Consider the following 25,151-nt stretch of genomic DNA (forward strand, 5'->3'; position numbering starts at 1 on the left):
GAGGAGGTATGTTGAAATCATACTGAGAAAACTGGCTTTGCCTAACAGAAATCATGAGCAGTTAATACAACAAAGGAAACCCTTCCAATGAAAAAAAATATATATTTCGTATGGAGAGTTGCTCCACTGACAAAGTTAAATGCTTCCTTACTAGGAAAAATAATATATTTTATATATATATATATGTTTTTTATATATATATATATATATATATATATATATATATATATATATATATATATATATATATATATATATATATATATATGATTTGTATACTGTGATATCAATATACACTGAAAGTACTGCAAGGATATATTATTCATTTACAGTAAAACTAACAATCCATGGTTAAATTTATAGTTTATAAATATGCTGTCTATATTATATGTGGTATAAAAATATTTGACATTTGTGGGCACTAGCTCAAAATATTTTTTTTTTTTTAAAGGGACTAGAAATCACTCAGGTATATGCATATTACCCTTGTCAATCACGTGAAAATCACACTGACCTGGTACAAAACAGAATCCTACTGTTGGCAAAATGAAGAAAGTGAAGTATAGCATGACACTCACTGTATGGCAAGGCTAATTAGAAAAAAAAAAAAAAAAGAAGAAGAATTTACAGCAGCCCAGTTCTAGCAGTACTTTAAATAAGGATATTATGATTTAAAGTGACACAGAAAGGAAGAAAGGATGTAGAAAGGATAGGAAAAGCTATAGAATAATAAAAGCAAATTTTAAAATATACCCCATGAAATCACTGAAATCCCAGAAGCAAGGAGAGCTCAGAATGGTGCAGTTTTGTAAATGCATTAAGAACAAACAGAGGTGTATTAATTTTAAAAAGTGTGTGATTATTTTTCTGGATTCACTACTACGATTGCTGTATTCCAGTAGAAAACATAAAGCCCTTTGAGTAAGGTTAATATCTGTCCTGACTGCATTTTCTTCAAGTTTAGCTTTAGTTGCTGGCCCTCCGTAGTTAACGTGGAGGTTATTTGGCTACTTCCAAGTATCTATGGTATGCTGCTCTGAGACGGACTTCTTTATTATTAATTACTTTAAACATTTTTGGTATTGATAAACCCCACATCTCACCTCGTTGGACAAGTGACACCTCCTGGTCCTTCCATTTCCTTATGTGCTCAGTCACTTCACTGGATTAAGGCATGTTTTTGTGTTCCATTTGCAAAAATAAAAACTTTTTGTACAAATGTCTGGGTCTTTCTTTTTTTATACAAAATTTTTCTTCTTATGGCACAAGCAGCAGTTGCTGTTTAAGAAAATATATAAATATTCTTTTTCTCCTCTTCTGTACAAATATCTCCAGTATTCCTCCACCCCATTTAATAACATTTATCTGTACACTGTCCTACTTCATCGAGGGCTCCCTCCCCCCTCCCCAGCAGAACATTTTATATTTACACTTTGGTGGCGGAGGCAGGTAATGGAAGGGGGGGCTGGCCCTCACGAGGAGTCGGTGCAGGGGGACGGCGGTGGCGGGTAGAGGTGGTGAGAGTAGCTCCGCTCCGTGTACGGTGAGGGTGGACAGCTTTCATAGTTCTCCTCCGCTGACAGGTACTGGCTGCGCGGTGTTGGCGGCGGAGGGACCGGCTCCGAGTCGTAGTTCAGGTCGCTGGTGTATCCCTTGGCCGTGGCAGCGGCCACCCGCCGGCTGGGCGCATAGTCGCTGTCGCAGACATCTGTGCTGCAGGGCGTTGTGGGGGGCGCAAAATGCCGGTAGCTGTAAGGCCTGTAGCTGTGGCAGGGACATTAAGGGGAGAGGCGTCAGCGTAGAGAAAGACCGCACAGCTCGGGCGATGTGCCCACGAACAAGCCAAGCTGCAGGTAAGTGAAGGCAGAAATGTGCAGCAGGTCAACCCCACTGCAGCAGATGCAGAGCATCTTGCTCCTCTTTCTTGGACAAACAGCAAATTTGAAGCCCCTTGCAGACAGCCCACCTTCGCATGAGAGCCCCCATCAAGCTACAGTAACTAAGGCATTCTTGTACTCATTATCGACAGACAACAGAGCCCTTAAGGCTCCAGCTGAGGCAGGAAAAGGTGCCTCCAAGAGAGTGCGGTGGGCAGGGCACAGTGGAGAAACCCAGCTGCGGCACAATTATATGGAGTAGATGCTCTGTTTCCATTACCCAGTTTATGGATACTAACTTTCAAGCTGAGAGAAACATCAAGAAGGAACAAGAGGGAGAGGGAGAAAAATCACTGGACACATTCATAGCAGGCAGGAGAAGCACCTACCAGAATGCAGCTGGGATGGGATTTGCAATGGCTGCTACCAGAAAGCATTTTTAAAATGAGCCCGAGATAATGTAAAGAAAACAAATTAGAAAGGAAGGTGGTTGGTAGCTGCAGTTGCCATCCCCCAAAACCAGCAGCTGGGGGTTGGTGGGATGCAGCTCCTCTATATGCAAGTCAGAATGTTATGAAGGACTGGAGATCAGGAGCAGCAAAAACAGAGTTTATTTTTGGGTGGGGGAGCAGTCTGAAACCATTAATTCCCATACTACGGCCTTAATACCATTAATACTATTCAAAGTCACACAGCTAACCAGTGATCAGCGTGATTCATGCTGGTGCCAAGATCTGGCTTTATTTCATTACAAAATTACGAGCCATTTTTAAGGATTTTTCATATGGCTGGAAGGGACCATTATAAACATCTGGTCTGACCTTCTGCACAACAGAGACCATATTTTCTGTTAATGGAGAAGAGATGTCTTTTCAGCCCCAGAGACCTCATTATCCCAAAACCCCAAAGGCTCTGTGTTAGGGAGGCATTTCTTTCAATAGACAAATACAGCTACCTCCTTGCATTGACCAGATCTACTAGCGGTATGGGAGGGGACCTTTACACCCCTGGGTAGTAGGTCTCTTTTCCTTTATGTTTTGGTAAACAGTTAAATAAATAATAAAACGGTAACTAAATTTCAGAGGGAAGATGAGAAAGATGCATTCAGATAATACAGGGATAAAGCCTATATGTCCATAAATATTTGCCAGAGAGAAAATAAGCAGAGGGTTAACAACGTGTTTTAGAGATTAATCCTAAATATATCAAATCAGAATTTCTATGTTTTATCTAGGCCATAATATTAATGTTACTTCTGAAATAGTAGCTTTTATATTCCCAGCTCTCCTCCTCTTGCTGTATGCATATCATTCCTGATAATTATATAACAAATTGTTTATGGCAGAGACTTAAAACAACGCAGGGCTCATTCCAGGCTAAATAATTTTGTCTCATAAAATCATCATGATAACAATTCTTTTTGGCATATAGATAACTTTGTGACGAAAGTGAATGCTGTTATTCCCCCTAATGCAATTTGCCCGAGAGGTGTACCACAAACCCCCTTACTGCATGATTTGCCTCAACAGTGCTGCACTTCCACACATGCTTCAGTGACATGATACAAGTGATCCAATTTGAGCACTTGTTTAAGTACTTGCAGAATTGGGGCTTTTGATTATAATTCTTATGGAGCAGAGACTGTCTTTATTCTGCATTTCTACAGTAACTGCTTTTGTCCTGATGGAGGCTATTGCAACAATAATTACCTGTAGGATCTATGAGTGGATGGGCTGTTTGAAGAATAACCAAATTCCATGGTATAATGTGAACGTTCAGTAGCTGGTGATGGTGGTGGGTTCAAAATCTAAGAAAAAAGAGCCACAGTAAAAAAGTGAGAATTAAAAGAACATCAGTTTTATAGACTTTCTTTTTAATCCTGTTGAATAGGAACCTTCACCTCAGAACCGCATGCCTGGCCCCTCTCAAAAAACAGGATTTTTCTGCTGTTTATTCCCCAACTTTTTAACAGACACCTCCCTAGAAAGCCCTGTTGTTCCCATTCCCATTGAAACTATTACTAAGCTCTTCTAAAAAATGCTGACTGCTGTTGATATTTTGACGTATCCAGTATTGAAAAGTGAAGCCGAAGCTGGCTGTCCAATATTAGATTGTCACTAGGGATACTACTGCCCTAGGCGAACTGGCAGATGTCTGCCCCTACTAGCTTGTAGTCCCTAAGTATTATCCTGTTTACAGTATCTGCAGTTTGCTGTCCAATGCAAACATTTGTTCCCTATACAGTCGTACTCTTACTGTACAAACAGTATTTTGATTAGAGTGATTTAAAAATATAAATGAAGAGCTGACTCTAAGAACTGAAAATAGTTTAAAAGTTTGGCCTGCTCTGACTGACCATGTAACTCATTAATGCTTGATAGTGGCTTGGTATATTTCATATAAAAATACCTAAAACAACAACAACTCATGCTAAAATTCAAGAGATAGGGAGCCCTTTAGAACTGGTACCAACTCTATATAGCATCTAGCTCAGCACGCTCATGGTCTGTGACTAGGGGAGTGCTATGGAGTTACAAGACAGTTGTTTACTCTGTGATATGACAAAAATATTAAAATTAATTCCTTTAAAAGGGTTATACAGAATGAACCATATAGCCTTACCTCCAGAGGCACATGGCAGAGCATAATGAAAGGAGTTCGCTCTGCCAGTGCTGCTCAACATTTATAGAGACTTTTTCTTCTCCCCAGACATTCAATCTAATATCTTTTTCTGGCAATGAGCTCTCTAAAACTTAAGAATTAGCAGAAAATTCCTATGCTGCTTTGGAAAAATACAATCCCCTCTCCCTTCCCCTTCAAAATCACTTACTCCATATTCAGACAGATTTATTAGGTTAGAAATCTGAAACAAAACATTCATCTGTCAATTAATTATCCCCAGAAAGGTGCTGGCACTCCACTGAAAGCTATTCAAGGTCTATGAATAACAGAATGACTTACTGGAGGAAAGTAAGTGCCTTTGGTGCTTGAAGAACTACTGGAAGAGGCTCCAGTGACATGGGCCCTGTCATAGGGTGGCCCACTGCTCCCCCCCATAATGCTGAGGGAGCTGATCACAGATTTACCTCGAGACATCCCTAAAGAAGAACAAAGATTTCTGTATGTCAGTATTCAAATCTTGGAAGCAAACACAGAGAAAAGAAAGTTAAAAAAAAAAAGTCCAGAGTATAACAGCAGTAATACGTAACTCCTGAAATTAATCCTTTCAGTATTAAGAGCAAATTCAGCACTCCTTGATGGAGAACTGGAATGAAGATGATCAGTGGATAAACATGTTCATTTTGTATATCAGCTACTGAACCACAGACTTGGCACTGGGCTACACTAAAGCTGCGTGAAGACAAATAGATTCCTTTCACTTGAACGGCTGGAAAAGACTCGATAGCACAGGCATTTGGGCACTATTTCTATGCCTCAGAATAAAACATGAAAGTGCCTCTGACCACCTCAACTAAGGAACTGAAATGTGTGCAACAGAAGAATGGGTTTGTTCTTTCATTTCCACCCTGTAAGTAAGCTTTTGCAACTGGACTGAAGCATGCTGGCAGAGAGTCCAAGTGGGAAACAGAGGCATGCAACTGTGCTCCAAATAATGGCAAAAATTCTGCCCAAAGACCTTCTTATGAAAGCAGGTTATTAGAGAAAACCAAGAAATTTGGTGCATTATTTTAACCCTATAATGGGCACACAGAACCTGTATGTTCTAACTGGAACCTGCTGGATCCAAAGCCACAGTATAGAATACATACTCAATCACTATATACAGAAGCAATGCATATAAATTAAGTGCAATATTGTACATTATCATCAAATGAAATAAACTGAGACCACAATTGTTGCTGATCATTAGACTTTACAAGAAGTTCCACAAGCATACAAGTCCTGTCTGTAAATCAGATGAGAGTAATTACATTTTGTCTAAAATCCCATGAATATAAATCTTCTTTTTGTCTTACTTTACTCTGTACTGTCATGACACTTTGTTGTTGCTATTATAATAGACCAAAAAGAGGCTTCTTCAGTAAGAAAAGAAGAAAACTCCCATAGTATGTGTATCTACTTGAGCTTATGATTCAGCTAAGGATCTATGTGCTTGCAGATGGCATGAGTTATGAGTATAATAGCAGTTGACAATTATAATGGAGGATGGCTACAAGCCTTCATGTTCTAGCCTTCCAAAAACTTGATGTCAAGAATTATGCCTCTGGAACAGATATCTACTGTCTATGCATGCACAATACGCTGAGCTACAATCACTTGGTGCCAAAGAGCAGGAGAAGGAACATGCCGTTTACTCACCAGGAAGAGACCCTGACAAAGAGCTTGGGTGAGGCACATAACCAAGAGGCACAGAGGCTGGTCCGTGCACCACATAATCGTTGGTCATAGTTTCCCCATCGCCCTTCATGCGTGGGCACAGCACTCTCTGGCAGATGAAGTACATTGCTCCAACCACAAAAACGGTAAGGATCACACCAATGATGGAGCCTATCGTATTGTTGGGCTGTGGTGCAGGCTCCTCCGTCGCGTCTGAAAGGAAAAAGGAAAATCATATTGTAGAGGCTAACCTAACAACTTCATGTACCAACATCAGTTTTTGTGACACCTTTCCACAGAGGAAAAATGAAAGCTCCACTTCTGTAGGCAGCTTTCAAACCAATATGTGGCAGGAACAAACAGGCACTGGGACAGGTCTGTTTGAAGGCTCTGAAAGGCCACGAGCACCATCTGTGCACATGAGGAGCTCCACAAATGCACAGAGGATTTTGAATCACATATACCAGGATATGTGCTGCATGTGCACGTGTAGGAGGTCTGAGGAACCAGGTCCTGAACTTGATGCATGCTGACAGGCAGGGCTAACCTCTGAACTGAGTGAACAGGACCTTTAGCTATGACTCTGGATGGCACTGTGCTGGGGACTCCAATTATGCTTTTTCTTGTCATTAAAGAGAGCAACTACTTTTCATGTTTGACCTAAATCACATAAGCGCCTAGGTTATCACTCTGTGTAACAGATCAGCACTCCCTTTCCTCAGTTATTTAGGGATCTATAATTCAGACTGTAACATTCACTTCTGTTGAACAGTAGAGATGAAGCATCAGTGATGAATTTTGGGCCTGCTGGTATTTACAAACCTACCTAACCCACTCTGCATCTGACCCACATGGATGGTTACAGATGTATTTGAGCATCAGTCTTAGAGGTGTCATCCGTATGAGGAACCTGTATGATTAGTCACAACAGTCAAAACGAGTGGCTTTCCCTACAATACCAATCCCAAGCAATGACATTTCTGGGAGTAACTGACAACCCCCTGCCTGTGCCCTCATGAATGTGACAAGAAAAGCAGACTTTAAAGTATTTTCCTGTTCTAGGCAGTGTTTTACATCTTATCCATTACTGAAAGTCTTTTACTCAACACATTTCCTTTTTCCTGAACACCAAATCCACACTTTAACCATCCTGTCACAGTCTAGAGAAATGAACAAACAGACTTCTGATCATATTGGAAGAAGGACAGTGATAACTGAAGTCTTACTCCAGGTGGGCTAATTTTCCATCCTCTGTCACATAAACAAAAACCATGCAAGCTAAAATAAAGATAACTATAGAGGTCTGTGATAATATCTCCTAACAACTTGATAGTATAAGAGAGCATCTCCTGTTACTCCTTAAAATCAGGGGGTCAGCTCTGGCTTTGCATTTTTAAGTTGTGTTAGTTTATGCGCATGTCATCTGTGGTATGTGAATCTCCAACATGAGAAGAGATATCACCATTTACAATTTCTCTTAAAGCACGAACAGTGAAAATGAACTTTAAGGCTGGAATTTTAAAGGCAGTGGTTTTCTTGCAGAACCCTGGAGATTTCAATGTAGGGAATATCACATGTTACAAATCATAAATCAAACTCAAAATTACATCTTTTCAAGACACACAGGAAATTTTAGAAGGTTTATTCTGTAAACAGTGTGCCCTTCTGATTCTAAAAGCACCTGCTATTAATTCTCTGGATGAGAAAACCATGAAGCAAAGCGGTTGTATGAAAGCCTCATGCTGCTAGAAAAATTCTTAATACTGTGCCATTTTGGCATACAAACAGATTGTAGTAAAACAAATCTTTTATTTAAGTGTTTAAAAATGTAAGTGGAAAAATTACAAGCATGCTCTGCCTCCGAGGCGATTCATTAAGAGTACTAGATACTTTTCCTATTCACAGTCCACTGCCTTGTGCGTTAGCTGCATGATAGCAGGTAAGAACAGGAGCACCCATTTTGGGAACAAATAGTTTGGCCCAGTTGGTAGAGTAAAATCTAACTCACTGAGAAAGAAACAAACAAATTTCAAATACTGCAATCAAGTCGCTAGTCTCAGGTTTCACACTTACAGCATCCTTGCTCATCTGAGCTGTCACTGCAGTCCAGGTTGTGATCACATTTCTTGCTTTTCCCAATACACTGCCCGCTGGCACAGCGGAACTGATCGCTTAAACAAAGCACTGGAGAGAGAAACCCCCCCCATACCAAGACTCAGTATCAAAGATTTCTACTCTTTAAAATGATTAAGAAAACAAGTCACCAAGGCATATAAACAGGAGCATCTTGGAGAGTTCAGTCCGCTGCTAGCTTCATTTCTTGAAGCAGGCAGTGGCACATAAGGGTCCCTCATGCCAAGCATGCAAAAATGTGATCTAAAGTTCTGGAGAAGGTATTGCAGTGGGAACCTCATCCTTATTGCCTATTTACAATAAAGACACTACCAGGTAAAGTTACCTTGGCTAGAATAACTCAGAAGCAGAAGGCCACTGAGACCACAGGCACTTATTCCAGAATGTGTTTTTTACCAAATTATTATAAGAAACCCCAGCTCTAAACATTTACTGTAGTATAAGAGAAGAGTTAAGTTATTAAAAATAAATCTGCCAAGTCATGAATATAAAATTGTTTAAGACAGACAAATGTGATTTCTCAATGCCCTTGTGCTCTTCCTGTAAACCAGAAAACTCCTTGATCATGGAACAATATATTTCACTTGACATAATGTTTTAAAACTGAAATGAAAGACAGAAAAGAAGACTGGAGCTTTGCCAGTACACTCACAAAATAAACTACTACTTTGGGAAAAAAGGTGCTGCAGGCAAGGTGCTGGCTGCTGCTGTTTACACATATTTTTGCCTCCTGTTTCACCTAAATCCAGAAATTACTTCTGACTTCAGTTGAATTAAGAAGTTAAACTTTAAGGCTTTTGTGATCTGTAATCAACTTGAATGCTCTGAATAACAAAATCACTTTGAAGGTGACAAACAGCCTCCGTTCTGATATCTCTGGTCACTAGATGGCAACTGGGAAGCTAGCTTGCACAACATATTTTCAGATGTTAGCATCCCATCTGGCTAATGATCCTTGTTTATCACACAGGGATTTCTGCACCAGCCTGTATGTTTTTGTTTGAGCTGGAGCACCTCCTCTGGAAGGAAATTCAATCTTGATTTAGACTCTTATACAGTCCCTTCAAAGAAAGAAAATGTACCAAAATGATAAAGCAGAAGAGGCATCCCTACAATTCCCTACTACTTGTGCAGTAGAGAAAAGAAGGGAGAGGTTGCTGATGCGTCTCTTAATATAGTGATGGGGTAGCTCAGGCTCTACCAGTATAGCCTGATTTTTCCAAAATTAAAAGAATATAACTCTCAGTGTGTTCGCAATGGCACTTCCCTCCATAACTACGGCTCGAATGCTCTCTCTCACTGCAGTCTACAGGAGGAAGAGGTCTTCAGTAATCTCATCTGTCTCTCATTCCCACTTTCATATAACCTTAACTTCATTTTATTCAGGTATGATAAAATAATCCCAAGACCTTTATTCAGTATAAGATATTCAAACAACTATGACAAGAATTTGCTCCACTTTGTAATTCACTCCAAAGTTGACAGGTTTTTATAGGCTAAAAACTTAACAAAACTTTTAATGGTACTTTTCACAAACAGAGCTTCAGCCACTGTTCAGCATTATCTCCATTTTACAGGTGGAGAAACACAAGTACGGAGCTGTGAAATTATTTCCAATTCAATGGACCAGTGACAAAACCCGCAGAACCTCAAATCCTTCCAAATCCTACCCTCAGCAATAACTTCAGTATCTACCATAGTCTCCCCTGGCCAGCTCTATTCTCACCATACTTTGAAAGCTCCTCTGTACCTTCACAGTTTTTCTCATCTGAGTTGTCCTGGCAGTTTGCTTCTCCATTGCACTGGAGGGCACTGTCAATGCACTGTCCACTTTCACACTGGAATTGGGCATCTGAGCACACGGGGCAGTTTTTTTCATCGCTGTGGTCTTCGCATTCGGTGAAACCGTCACAGCGCCAGGCCACGGGGATGCAGTCAATCTCACCTGTGAAACAGGTGAACTGCTGAGGGGAGCATGTTGGTGGTTCTTTAAAAATCAAGCAAACAGACAGAAATAAAAAATCAAGGTGAACAAACAGCAGATCAGGACAGGTAAGGACAAGAAGAGCTTGGCTGCCTGACGGATGTGCCACGTCACAAGGTAACTTCCACTCCCGTGCCCTCCGCGGTCATTGGAGCCGTTCTTGAGCTCCATGTGACTGATGCAAGCTCATGGCAATCGGCTCTCAGTGCACAAAGAATAACAGGACGTAGAAACATGCACAATTCTTTTACTCCCTCCTCATTTCAGCCTTGTAACACCTTTCTCTTGGGCTGCAGTAGTCTTCAGTGGTCGTCATTTAAAGTCAACATGCTTTTCTGCTCCTCCCCCTTTCCCGCAGTACAACTGCATACACAACTGATGGCTCACTTTCCTTTTAATGTTCAACAATAATTGTATAGAAAACATTAGAAGGATGTAATGTGCTGCAGATGGATGCATAGTGACTCAATGTCTAGTTATGTGCCCTCAAAAACTCCGTTCAGTCAAAATTCTTTTAAAATGACAGAAAACCTGTTCCATCTAGTCAACTCCCGCTATCTCAACACAGCTGTTAGCTGTTATTTAACATTTACTACAGTAACTGTTAATCTCATGTAGTAAGTAAGTGTGGAATTTCCCCTCATCCTTGCCCCCCCTTTTTTTTTTAAAACTCATATCCCCCATTCCTCCTCCCCCTTTTTGGTCTGGTACTCAACTTGCTCTGAGAAAATATCTGGATTATGTTAGCTCTTGTTCCATTGTGAGACCACACATCGCCTTGATGGCGAGAAGATTGCATAATAAACCCATTCAGCCTGGTGGCACAGAGACCCAAGCACCAAAGCGCCTCTCCTCTCCCTCATTTCATCCCCACCCGCGGAGCCACCAGGGTGTACACTGCAGTGGCTGTATCACCACGGAGGAGGCAACTTCTGCTTCTCTCTAATTACTCCTTCTGGGACTGCAGTTCAGAAAGGCACACACAGGGTGATTTTAGGAGCAAAGCAAAGAATAATCAAATGGAGGAACATCCCCAAACACGAGAAGCTACCACTATTTGGAAAAGGAGAACAGAGAGAGTAATACAGACAGCAACACAGATACAATTAAAGAAAATCAAATTGAAACAATTCAGTGCTCTTAAGTAGAAAGGGTGAATGGAAGTCCTTATTTAACTACTGAAATTTTCCTCATCTCTTATTCATTATCAGTACTTACAGACGTAGTTCAGGGGGGAGTCAAAGAGATAAACATGTAAAAGCATGTTACATCATCTGGTACACTGTCACATGCTTTCTGCTCAGGAGCTGTCCCTAAAGACAGGAGCACACGGCTCACATGGAGACCTAATCAGAAGCAGAGAGCTTGGTGAAACAGAGACTGGGAAGGACTTACCTCCACAGGACAACTCATCCTGCAGCAGAACGAGGTGGACTGGGCACGAGCAGCGTGTGGTGCCGTCGCCTTTCACAATGCAAATGTGTGAGCAACCACCGTTGTCTTGAGAACAAGGATGCTGCCCTGTGATTTTAAAAATAAGACAGATAGTACAATTGCAATCACATGTGTCCAATGCTGGGGGTAAGGAAATGAGAATCTGGGGAGTTGTGTTTCCTTTTACTTTTTCAAAATGCATTCAGTGAACTTGGTAAGCTCACTGACAAGAAACCCCACATCTTTTCAGACCTTTCAGAGTCCCTTTTATGACTCCCTTCCCACCGGGGACAGCCATTAGCAGAAGCAGCTCTGAAAGAGAGCATATTTTTTCCTTCACACACATCAATAATTATCTGTGATCTGAAACACTGTGAGAATCATGCAATGTGGTCTTCTAAAACAGTGAACAAAACTCAGAGCGTTTGCTTCTTGGGTGTGGTGGAATTAGTTCTACAGCAATAATAGCAGCAATAACAATCAGAAAAGATGCCTCAGATTCTACACTTCATTTTCGCTACCAAAGATCATTTAAAAAGTCAGCTTTTCTAATTTATAAATTCTGAAGCTTTCATACTGTCTCCAAAACTCAAACTAACATGCTCTAGATAAATATGTCTCTTCATTTTAATGTTAAATAAGGACAACATACTTTTAGAACTCCTGACAGATTTACTGAGACTAATAGCAAACAAAACTAGTAGTAGTCTGCACTGATGCTTTAATTAAATATCCCCAGACGTTTTTCTACATATTTCTCCAAGGCATGCACCACAGCCTAGTAACCAGGCCTATTTCTGCAGCTCTGTTGTTTTAAACATCCAGCTCCCAATCATTTCAAAGAACAGAAGGAAAAAAAAAAAAAAAAGAAAAAAAAAAAAGAAAAGCTATATCCTGGTACAGAGAAAACTTTTAAAAGTCTTTATCGCTAGGCATCGAGAGTTAGGCACGTCTCTCACTCTCGAGGCCTCCCCCTGGCTACGGAGCTGTCGACATCGACAGCTTCTGAGGCAGAGTGAGAGGGCTCGCTCTCTCTGCGTGTCTTTGCTGCACGATGCCTCTGGAAATCAGAGCTCCAGAAGGACTCTCCATCCCAAAAACAGTCAATGTCCATAGGCCTCGGGGCCTGCCAAGAGCAACATGGCCCACAGCCCGGAAGCCCTGCATGCCTCTCGAGATCGGCAGCTCCCGCTGCCTATCGATAGGCATCGATATCCTTCGGCAGCGATATTCTCGATGCCAATGGATATCGATGACTATCGACTGGTGTGAAATTGGACAGGCTTCGATCCCCCTTGCTATCGAGAGGTATTGATGGCGAGACTCCTTGGATGCCTGATGAGAATAGGATCGGCCCCATGCCAACAGCAAAATGCCCGTGGAGATGGACAGCTATCGCTAGACTTGTCAAACACAAATGGTTGTTTACCACACATTACCTTCATACAGCGCAATGTTGCTCTTTTGCCATTTACTTTCAATACAACTGGCCACTAACAAATGTTTCACTTTGCCTTCAAGGCTGTGCAGCCAGGGTGGCCTGTCCTTTGAAGCCTTTACCGCCAGTGAGAGGCCTTAAGCTGTGCTTGTCTAAACAGAGTAAACATCTACTAGTGGCAGCTTTGCTACTTCACATCAGTACCGTGCCACAGGCATAACCCAGAAAATCCTCTAGCAGGGACAAGAGGGCATTTCCACTGTGCCTATATGCACTCAAATTCCAGGTGTCTCTATGGCGACATGTGATGCTGAGTGTGTTATAGATTTCCTATCCATTGCCAAGTGCACTAGGTAAACAAATTTAATTCCACCCAAGCAGCCCAATAGACACAAAATGATATGAACTGTTGGCCACTTGGACCTGTGCTGCTGGCGAACAGTGGCAAAGAAAAACAGTCTTCCTCTCTTTTTGGCCGCTCCCTACCTCTAGCCCCATGGGCACTGCTCTCCCATGCAGACGGGGACTGCACTTACTGTATTCCTGAATGTTGAGCTCTTTAACAGCATGAATGTCACTGAGTTGTGCAATACGAGCTTGGACCTTTGTACGTCCTTCTCGACCAGTCATATCAATCTTTTCAATCATCTGCTGTTGCTTGTCAATCCAATACAGCCAGTTTTCAAATACAGTTAGTCCCACAGGCTGCAATATATTAGAGTCTTCCAAAACAATTCGGTTGGCACCTGCAGAAGGGAAAGAGTGGTTTAACTTAGCTGGATACTAACACAAACATTGTCTACACTTCTTATATCACTACTTTCTACTACACTTTTCTACTACTTTTGCACTAGTAGCCTAGTGCAAAAACAGAAGTAATCCTGGGCCCTCTTATATAAAATGAACATTTCACAGCCATGTGATCAATTTTTTTTCTACTTTAATCAAGAGGATGGTTTTTGTGCTCCAAACACATTTGCTGTATTTTAGAAGCATCTGGACTGGAGGTGTCAACTGTCATAAGACTATCAGGTCTTTTATCAATATGGTGACAATCAGTATTTTCATTCTATCCTCTTTTGGAGAAATCAGTTCCTTGGTCTTGGCATACCATGGGGAATAAGAAGATGCATTACTAGTTTGAGTTAACCAATACAAGATAAAATCCTAATGGAGACAAAGAAGTGAGTACTTTTCACATGAATTATGAGACTACAGTAAACACTTGACTTCCCATATTTTATTTCAACTGCATTCACTTCACTAAGTTTTTCATGCTAAACAGGGAACACTCCTTTCCTCCTAGTGAAGACTTATTTTCCTTAATTCCTTTAGCAATCAACAGTATCAGTGAAGAGAACTTAGTCTTACACCTCTGAAGAATACTTGCTGACTTTTATGATAGATCAACTAGCATCAAATATTGTCAAGATCTATTGCCAGATCTCACAATTAACACTGCACATACACAAAAAAGACAGTCTATATCTGTTCTAGAGCTATCATTAGGGATTAGCGAAGAGTCCATAACTTGTATGCAAAAATAAAATGTTATTCAAAAACCTAAGAGCACAAAAATGGAGTTTTATCCATGTTTTATTTTGCATGACATAATATGGTCATAACAGCCAAATATTCAATTAACTTTATCACTTTATCAGAACATAAAATTAGTCACAAACATAAGGATTCTGCTCCAATTTTGAAATGCTGAAACAATGTCACAAAGTCTAAAATTAGGCCACAGCCTGAAAATTTACACACAAGTCCTGGTATTTCATACATCTGAGATCACTGCTTTGCTTATTTTTACTTTTACTATAGCAAGCAATAGCTTTACATATGTTCTTCCACAATAAAATCTCCAAAAGGTAGTTTGCCCTGTAAAAATGTACTTGTACAACTGAGCACCTCAAAAAAATTATACCATGTCTCTACCATACCTGCACAAGATACTGTTATGGGACAGAAAGATGCATCTATTTTATCATTTTACAATTTGAGCAGGTTCTATTCCTCCATTTTGATTAAAAGCAATATCAATTTCTGGCTTGTTGAGAACTTTAATCAACAGTATGCCAGTGATTATGATTTATAAACAAATTTAGCTAAGAAAAATTTATTTAGCTCCTTTATATGAAATGCATAAAAAGCTCAGAAATTAAGTAGCCTTCCCAACATTCAGCAGGTGTAGCATCTAAAGCAGAACATGGAAATTCAAATTTTAATCCTCAGCTAGACTGGGCTCTCATCCAGCAATCTGGAGTAACAACAACAATGATCTGATTCGGAAAAGATGTTGATGGATTCTCAAGGAGGCTATATCCAGACTGATGTAGAAATTAACAGACTGAGCAATGTAAGTCAAACTAAACAACTGCAGTGGTCTTTTAAATCCAGTGAACATGACTCACCTTACAGAGAAAAGGTAAGAAACAGCTACCTGCCTCTTGAGAAGAAAAGCTAAGGCGGGAGTAGGAGGATATGTGAAGATGACACAAGAGAAAGGGATATACTTTAAACTAAGACCTTGACCTACCCAAATGGAATCTGTACATGCCCTGCTCTGCCATGCCCATGTCAATCAGCATGCCATTTTGCAGTACTCCCCATAAAGCTCGGATGCTTAAAATTTTCACTCCCTTAATATCTTCATCTTTCTTTTAATATTTGTGACCAAGTGTAGCTATTTCTGACTAAATCAAGACACTGAAATTTCTCTTTCAATGAACCAACAGTAAAATCTGAAGCTGGCTCATCAGGGTGCTAGTCTCTTTTACTGGGAATTGCACATGAAAGGGAAATGTCACTGAGAGGAGCTTTGTCCCCTGACATCACCATTCTCTTTCCAGCAGTACCTTTTACAAAAAGGCTTAAAAACAAACAAACAAAAAAATCAGGACACACACATAGCACATTCTATTTCCAAATAAAAATGACTTAATTCCAGAACCATTAGACATTTCCAAATCACACTAATTATTCTGGAATAGAACAACTAATTTCCAAATAGTTTCCATGGTAAGGAGCTAATTCCAGTCATCTTTTCATAAACAACCCCTTAATCATGTGAAGAATCTGGTTAGCTGCAACAGGATCTCCCATTTGGACAATCTAACTGGGTCCTAACTGCATGGCTGAAAGGGCAGGGAGGAAGAGAACGACTGCATCATATGAAAGGCATTTACCTCTCCTCTTTACGGGTAGTAGCATCTACACGGGCCAGAAGCAAGAGACAGTGCATGTTTTCAAGAAGCTAACATGCAGAAAAATTACTTTGCCAGTGAAAGAGCCTATTAATAAGCATTCCTAAGCACAGGAATGCATCTCAGCAGTTAGCAATTTATCGTGGCAATTACAGCAATCTATTTGCAGTGCAAAAGCCAAAAAGCAAGAAAGGTTTTGGAGAGATTTTTCTTCATGGTCATGGAAAGAATGGTGAGCTTTTACTACACAACACATGAGATCCAACAGCTGTATTCTTTTCAAAGCAGAATCATTAAAAATGACTGAATTAGAATTTATACCTATCTCCTTCTCTGGTGTACTAATTTTTTTGCCAAAAACAGACACAAAAGACAAGCACTCTGCTGCCTTTCAGTCGACTCATGCAGATCTTGGATATGGGCCAGCCTAGAACATCCCACCGTATCAGGTGGGATATCAATTCAGAAATGCAACATAAGTCCTGTGTTTTAAAAGAGCAAAGAGTTAGGAGGTTACAGTTCATTAGGGATCTTGAATCTTCCAGTGACATGCCATGCGTATCACTGAAGAAAATTACGATCTTGCTGAGACTCAGTTACAACCATCTAGGAAAACTGAAAGGATGTTTTCCACTCCAAAAGCTTTTTCTTGGAGGTTAACTAATAAAAGGCTGAAGAGCACACTGATGTCAAAGGGATTACATGCTGCTACTTTGAACAAAGGTATACCATCAGTGAAACATATTACTATGAACTACCAGATTCTTTCTAAGTTTTCAAACATGCTCCCAGATAGCACTGTATGTCCTTATGCATGTACATATATGTTTCTGAGAGCAGAATAACGCTCTGCTGAAGTGCAAGGACACGTACAACTCTCACCTGCAGAGGAAGGAGAAATTCTTCCATTGCCCCCCCCTTGCAGCACTGTCAAGGGGGCTGTGTACCCAATGATACAAGCCATAGATTGGTCTGAGCAAACACATGCCTTTCTGTCACTTCCTGCAGCAACATCCAACCCAGCTAGTATCACAGCAAATTACTGCTGAAGCTACATGGGACAACTGATCTGATCCAGCAACTTGCTGGATCCAGTGGGTGAATGAGAGAAATATCAGTCTCTCTTAATCTGACTGCATGATTTTGCCTCCTCTCTTGTCCCAATTCTGGTACTTCTGGAAGGAGTTGTGCCTTTTGAGAACACTGAGATGTTAAATCTGCTCTATCCTTGTCACATTATTTCAACCTAAATGATAGATACGTAAGTGACCTGCACATCATATGCTTTAACTCTACAGAAAAGATTTTTCCATGAATGGGAAACATTTTCCTCTGATTGAGAGATTACCGCACCAAAACCAATGCCTTTAAAAACAACTCCTCTCCCTTCCCCCTTCCAAAACTGCAGGAATTTATTTGTGAACAGACTCCGGGAAACTGCACAAAGGTCTTGAAATGAGAAATCAAAGTAAATAGCATGTGTAGCAATTAATAATGCAAATCATAGATAGAGGCATGAGACTGAAAAGGTATGCTGCATGAATCACGCACATTCCCTGGCTGGGAATTTAAGGAGTGATTAGAATCACAGTACAGACTGTTTATAGTAGGAAGGAAAAGGAGACACCTTTCTCTGCATTCCCCCACACCCACACCACAGAAATGAATCACTGAATTAAAGTGCTACTCTACCTGAAAGGTCACTGCTTTCAATTCTCCGCAGGTCTGAATCAGCCCAGAACAACTTGCCTAGCTGGCTGTCAATAGCTAAGGCTATGGGCTTGCTCAAACCACTGAAAAAGAGCACCTCCCGTTCAGTTCCATCCAATGCTGCTCTCTCAATTTTAGGAGATCTTTCCTGTAGGTTGGTGAAATACATGTATCTGGAAAAGGAAAATAAAAGTTTATTTGATCTTTCCACATTTTTGCAGCATGACCGAGACAGCTTAACAAATGTCAGAGACGCTTTTGTTCTGACAAACAGAAACCAATCAGCAGCAAGAAAACAATTAGATTCACAAGACCTTCAGAGCCTGGCTTTCCCCCACATCACTCCATTTCAGCTACATACCCCTTCTCTGGATTCACCACAATGGCCCTGGGCCTATCTTGATCTCCTTTGAGCACCACTCCCATAGATCGCCCATCCAAGCGTGTCACATTGATCACATTAGTGGCTTCACAGGTCCAATAGATATAGCGGCTGTAGATATCAATGCTGAGGTCATAGGGCTGCATGTCTAGGTTCTGGTTGGGAACTGGACTTGCCACAACAGTGAGGCTCTAAAAGGACGAAAAACACCCCCCAGAAGAGCATTAAATCTCATCTAATGTAAGCAATTTTATTTCCTATGGATGCCCCACATCAAACTACCATACAGAAAAGGAAACTTCCAAAATACTATCCTAAAGTAGGAGACAGCCAGGTCCAGTTGTCCCTCAAGACCATGATCAGATATAGAAACTTAGTCCTGACAGCTGGTGGTAATGAAGATCATGCAAGTTGGTCGCAGCTTACGAGATTTTGCAAGTTTGACCAATAAGTCAAAACGGTCTGTATGTTGAAGATTCAGGTTTAACTTTGTTTCCTCTGTTTTCTCGACAATCCTAAATTCAGTTCAGATGGACCCAAACCCAGAACATTTAGCTGTCTATAACAGAGGGACTCACGTCACCAGTAATTCCCAAAGCTGAAGCTGAATCTTAGAAAAGATAAAAACACAGGCAAAGTGAGGCCAGACAAGGCTTGAAATTCTTGCCTCATTCCTTTCCATCATTACTCTCATTACACTTGGGGAACTAATATACAGATGAAGCATAAATGGGAAGGGAACCCTGCCAACAGACAGAAATGACACCAGCATAAGTCTGTGACTTTATGACATTTCCAACTAACACCTTTCTGCTCAAAAGTTCTTCTCATCTACTGGTCCAGACCTCTGGAGTTCACACACCTTTATCAGAAAAAACACTGCATAGTCTCTCTGTAGCAAAAGGTGAACCTAACTGAAAACATAACAGACATCCTTTCCTAAACTTTTTCAAAAAAATCTAAAGAGAATTAATAAATTAAGATTAATCTTTTTGGAAAACCTGATGCTTTTGAGATGTGCAGCCCTTACCTTCCCACTCCCTTGCCTCTCATATTAAATCTTTCATTGGAAAATCTGCCTAACTTTCTTTTCTGGCTTGTCACTTCTAAGAAAGGGTGTGCCTAAAGTTCTGTATTTGTTTAATCTGCTGAAGCTGGCAAAAATATCTGGTACCTTCAACTACCTTTGGGTGTTAAATTATTTAGATATTCCAAAACTAAAACCATTGCTAAATTGAGAGTCAAGACTGAAGGGCATTTCAGCAGGATCCAGCTAACACCACACCCCCTACCAGAAACTGCACTCTCTTACGAATTGAACTGAGCATACAACCTCTGTGTTGTCCATCTTAGTCTCCCGCTCCTTCCTCATTCCAAAAAATACAGGAAGAAAAGACTTATTTTAAAATGTGGAAAAGGAATAAGCAGTCATTGCTTACAGCTAACCTCACTAAATCTGTATTCCCTTTTGCCTTCTACCTCACTCTACTTTTATGTAGAATCAGAAAAAGTTAAAAAAAACAAAAACAAAAAAACAACCCCTCCCCCCCCCAAAAAAAAAAAAAAACCCCAATGTTTCACCAGTTAAAGACCTTTTCCTGAGCCTGTCACATCTTACAGGTCACGCATTTCAACCTCTGCACCCAGTGCCTCTACAGTTCACAACATTTTTCTTCCCATCCCACCAGAACCTCAGAGGCTTTAGATAGCCATGTGCTCACAGGGTCCAAGGCTCCTCATGTCAGAGTCAATGTCACTGCACTCTGCTCATTTGCAAATCCTCTTTCAATCTCCTGGCACACTTCATTTCTCTCAAGAATCTTCCATTCCTTGTTTCACTTCTCTCACACAGGGGTTTCCAACAGCCCCTGGCCAACAGACAGTACTGAGCAAATAAAGCACGGCAGACAACTGTATTTGTAAGCGGGACTTAATGTCTTCAATGTCTATTTTCCAGCAGCATCTCCCAGATTACTGCTTGAGGACTACTACTCCAGAAACTCCCACTGCCATTTGTTTTGCCAGCTGGCAGCTTCTAATCTACAGGAAATCCATACATCTAATTTTTTTTTTTTAATGTACAATCCATTCATTGCTGGGTATAAAGCATGCCACCCTCATCTTTTAGCAACTCCATCACCCGCAGGATACCTGGCTGCCATCTTCTTGTGCCTTGCGGATGATATTCTGCCGAGAATCAATCCAGTACAGCTGTTTATCCAGGGGGTCATAATCAATGGCTCGAACATTCCTGAGACTGTGGATAGGGAGTATAATATCTGGACTCTGCTGCTCATCTATCACCATGCGATTAATTGCATTCTTCTGACTGAACAGCAGAAAGGTTGTAGGAGCTTGATGCGTTAAAAAGAGAAAGAAAAAATAAAAAGAGGGAGAAGAGGGTAAGTGTTAACACAGCAAAAATGTTGGGTATTCATATGTTCAATAACAACCACTACTACATAAAACCAGACAGTACCTAATATTTCATTCCCTTCCTCCCTCTTCCTTTGTCAAAAAAACCCAAAACAAAATAAAAAAAACCTCTTTTCAGTTTGGAAAGCCTTTCAAATGACTTTGTTTTCTATAAATGTTTGAATGGGGATGTAACTGGCAAAGATAATTTCATACATCCCAGGACTAATGAACGTGAAGACTTCTGTCAAAATTACCTCGCTAAATACACTCCACTTGTGGAGAAAGAGGAGCAAAAGCCACCACCAGTTTCTTATTTAGAGCTCACAGGCCATTAGCATGGTCCAGTCCTGTTCCTACAAACTCTCTTTCTGCCTACACCAGAATGAAATGACAACTAGGAAAATGTCTTAGGTGAGTACAGGCTGGGTTTTTGGAGAAAAAGCTATTCATTCCTCTCAGATTTATCTTGAGTATTTCTAGGCACTCAGCTGGGAATGCTAACCTGCAAGCAGAAAAAAAACCCAGTGCTCTGCTCCAGCTTTCCAGATGCCCAACAAAAATTTCCCGGATGAATGATTTTTTTCTTATAAGTAGTATTAAAGAGCAAAAAATAAGACTTCCCCACCCCATTCAGCCGTAATTTACCAGCTGATCTTACAGTTAGTGCGCAAGGCAAGTACACTTAATGCCTTGTTAAAAAGAAATTATCTCTGTATTACATAACTGGGTCAGAAATCAGATGAGGTAGTGAAAGTATTTCCCCTGTTTACAGCATTTTTTTCAATAATGGTCTACCTGGAACCACTGCTGTGCAAGACAGCACAAGAGCCAGCAATGCAGTCTGCAGCCTCCCTGACGTTTGTATAATCAATTATCTATAGCTCAGGTCTGGAGAGATTAGCAGTGGGACACTGCTCTCATTCAATCCAGCTTGTAAAACAGGTAAGACAGCACCTTGGGAAGGAGACGGAGCAAGAGCCTTCCAGAGAACATCATCGTTCTTTGTTATTTTAGGCATACACTTTGAACGCTTATTGTGGCTGCTGGAAAAAAAGGGGGGGGGGGAGTTTCCTTGGCAACAAACACTGAATCCTAACATCCTATAAAAATCAGACCTAGTTGCAAGTTATTTTTGCTTTCTGGAAAACCTGTATTTCTCCTCCAAGCATTTCTCCAGTAATTTAAGCTGCCTTCTACTTAAGTCTGAACTGTAGAAGAAAGTACAACAAAAGCAAACCAAAGTTTATACTGAACATATACAGCAAAACAGTGAATTCAGAAAACGTCAGTATTCTTATCAAGCAGCTGAGAGAGAAATGCAAAGAAAAATAAGCTTAGGATAAAACAAATAATACAGCCAAACATATTGGTATCAGCATCTAATATCCTTTCTTCTTCCCCCCCCCCCCCCCCCAAGACAGCCTCTCATTGTCTAAGAGCCACTGGCTTCCAACTTTGAATAGACAGTTCATTCTAAAAAAATCACAGCAAAACCTCCTCCTTCGAATCCCCACATCTCCAAAACAGCACTGATTTTGGAAATCACCTCCCAGTTTTCATCATTGTCCCTCCCAATAGTCACATATTTTCACTAAGTTTTTGGAAGGCAAACGGAGCGCAGCAAGCACGTCTCCAGAGGAACGCTGAATTCAAACTTCGCAACACATGGTGGGTCTGAAGAGACACCAGACCTAGCCAGAGCACTGTGTCCTTCCCACAATTAAAACAATCTATAAGCACATGAGCAGCGTGATCCAGAAAGGGAGGAACTGGCCTCTAGACAGGGCTTAGGCTAATACATAATCAAGTAAAACAGGCAAGAGAACGTTAAAATGATTCATGCTCCAATTATAGTGGCCAAGAGAAAAATTAAATTATGAGCAGAGAAGCCTAAGTCTCCAATTACATACAATTGAGAGGCTGTAAAGTTACCAGGTTGCAATATGGCACAAAGAAAACGATTAATGGCTCCTGAAAGACTCTAAACTGCACGAGGGGAAACAATTCCATTTCTGTGCAATGTATTTCCTGTATTTTTCTTGTTCCTTTGTTACCAAGAGCATTTTCAAAAGAAAACATCGTCTTTTATCATTTTACTACTTTTTCTCCACTGGAAGTCAAATTCCTCCACCTACAAAATCAGAGTAACCACCAGCATGGTGCCAACTGTGCTTCTAACTTGCAGAAAGGAGAGGGAACGTTAAAATGCAAAGAGCCAGTTGTCATATAAGCGTCCCTCGTAATAAAAAAGGAGAAGAGCTGTACAGGTCACACGGAGGAGATATAAAGCAGACTTTTCCAAAGGGCATGATTTTCAAAAAATTCCATGAGGTGGCATTCATGGAACAAGCAACTCTGCTTTTGGCTTTAAAACAACAGTTGGAGCTCCCTACTCATGCATAATGCAGACAAGATACAATCTGTCTCTCTGTACCATGCATCTCTTAACCCACTGACTATTCTGAATGACACCAGTGGAAATCAGCCATCCAGCGTGGCTGCCAAAATTATGAGTGCTTCACTGGCAGCCAGTTATTGAGAGATGGATAAATTATTTGGTTAGAAAGTAATTACACACAGCCCGAGGGGCCTTGTGGTTCGTATTCTACACAACAATGAAGAAATGTGGGGCCTGGCTGCACTGATATCAGAAATGTGAAGTGCTGCGGAGGCAGCGGAGCCGAGCCTCTCCTTGCTGCAGAAGAAACACTTCTGGGGCTATGAGTGGCTCTGAAGCACAGCCTACCTCAACAGCTCATCAACCAGCAAATAAGAGAGCTACAGAAGATCTTGTCCCACCTAAAGGCTACGAGAAGTCCAGAATATACACCAAACTATCCAATATCCTTTATGTCAGGTGAGATTAGAAATAAATAAATGAGCAAGCAAAGAAGTGCTTGAGAAGTGTCGACAGATACGAAACGAAAAGTATTTCCAGCGTTCCTACTTACGCAGCTTTAGCTCATAGAGCCAGGAAAGGGATTCAATAGATCTGTTTTTTTGTATTTTACTGCAGTACTGGCCTGTTGCAAGATTTTTTACTTTTAATACCCTACCTTCACTTAAGGTGATAGGTCGATAGGATTGTACTATTAGAAGCTAATTAGAAAATACATTACTTATACTTTATAATACATATTTTTATTGCCATCTTTATTTGGTTACATACCCTGCTTCCTATGGGGGAAGGGATGCTAAGAGGATATAAAGATTTCCAACACATATTCAGCATCTGAAAGAGAAACTAGTTTTAACTGGGCCTATCAGCAAAGCAAACCTATCCATCTCATATGAAAAATAAAACTCTTCTTTTTTTCCCAGTACAATGCTTGTATCCATTACTAAGGATATCTGCTTCTGAAGTTTATTTCCATATATTAGGGCTTACCACTGCAAGTCCTGTTGTCAGAGTTCAAGGAATAGTGAGCTGGGCACCCACACACAAAACCACCAACAGGAACGGCTAAGCACAGATGAGAGCAGTGACCATTGCTAGAGGCACACTCGTTCCAGCCTGCCTGCCTAGAGGAATGGAAGACCAATATGTCCATAACATAATCCAAGTGTCCTTGGATGATAGTTCGGTTCTGGCCACTGGTCTTGTTGGCTCGTTCAATACTGCGCCGGCTCCAGTCTGTCCAATAAATGTAATCCTGATATTGAGTCAAGCCGAATGGGTGAGGCAAATCATCAGCAATAATCTCACGGTCAAGGCCTGTTTCCAAAAAGGAAGGGAGAGAAAAAGCAGAATTATTTGGGGACCCTGTTAGACATATCCCCTACACAGAAAGGTTAAAATATACTTGCTTTAAAGTTACTATTTTAAAATTATAAAAGTAAATTATAACACAATGTGCAATATATTCAAAAGACCACCCTAAAGTCTAAGGGCCCTTTTTATATCATAGAAACATGCCAACAACCCTACTTGTGATTCACAGAACAGAACCTATTTGACTAAAGAAAAAAAACTCAGTTTTGAAATTATCTGGGTTATCGGAAAGATCCTCTCCTTTGCCTTCCCCTTGGAATAAACTGGATCTCTCTGAAGGAGACCCAGGATCTTGACACTGAATTCCCAGGTCGTTGTCTCTGGCACCACATTTGAGTCTTTGCTCACTGCTTACAGAGACAGAATTGAATATGATTCTACATTGTATTATGAGAAAAATTAAGCGTACAAAGTTAAACTATTCTGTCTCTGGAATGTCATAACAGGAAAGAGCAGTGG

At 40.7% G+C, this 25,151-nt stretch overlaps 1 protein-coding gene across 9 annotated transcripts in view; it reads right to left on the reverse strand.

Annotated features, from left to right (window-relative positions):
• Positions 1–262: 262 nt before the first annotated feature.
• LRP6 (LDL receptor related protein 6) overlaps positions 263–25,151 on the reverse strand; it is a 120,648-nt gene continuing 95,759 nt past the window's right edge. For 5 of the 9 annotated variants that reach the window (XM_064517187.1, XM_064517191.1, XM_064517195.1 and 2 more), the window contains 12 exons: positions 24,309–24,635; positions 20,654–20,856; positions 18,482–18,693; positions 18,103–18,293; positions 13,741–13,950; positions 11,728–11,853; positions 10,075–10,335; positions 8,289–8,399; positions 6,198–6,428; positions 4,839–4,975; positions 3,587–3,684; positions 263–1,764 (listed from right to left, as the gene is read on the reverse strand). In XM_064517187.1, the coding sequence (XP_064373257.1) occupies positions 1,473–1,764; positions 3,587–3,684; positions 4,839–4,975; positions 6,198–6,428; positions 8,289–8,399; positions 10,075–10,335; positions 11,728–11,853; positions 13,741–13,950; positions 18,103–18,293; positions 18,482–18,693; positions 20,654–20,856; positions 24,309–24,635 (2,399 nt within the window). In that variant the 3' untranslated portion in view covers positions 263–1,472. The remainder of the gene's footprint in view (positions 1,765–3,586; positions 3,685–4,838; positions 4,976–6,197; positions 6,429–8,288; positions 8,400–10,074; positions 10,336–11,727; positions 11,854–13,740; positions 13,951–18,102; positions 18,294–18,481; positions 18,694–20,653; positions 20,857–24,308; positions 24,636–25,151) is intronic. The other 4 variants (XM_064517188.1, XM_064517192.1, XM_064517189.1 and 1 more) reach the window with 3 other exon arrangements.

This window comes from Dromaius novaehollandiae, chromosome 1 (genome assembly GCF_036370855.1).
Source record: "Dromaius novaehollandiae isolate bDroNov1 chromosome 1, bDroNov1.hap1, whole genome shotgun sequence".
Classification (NCBI taxonomy): domain Eukaryota; kingdom Metazoa; phylum Chordata; class Aves; order Casuariiformes; family Dromaiidae; genus Dromaius; species Dromaius novaehollandiae.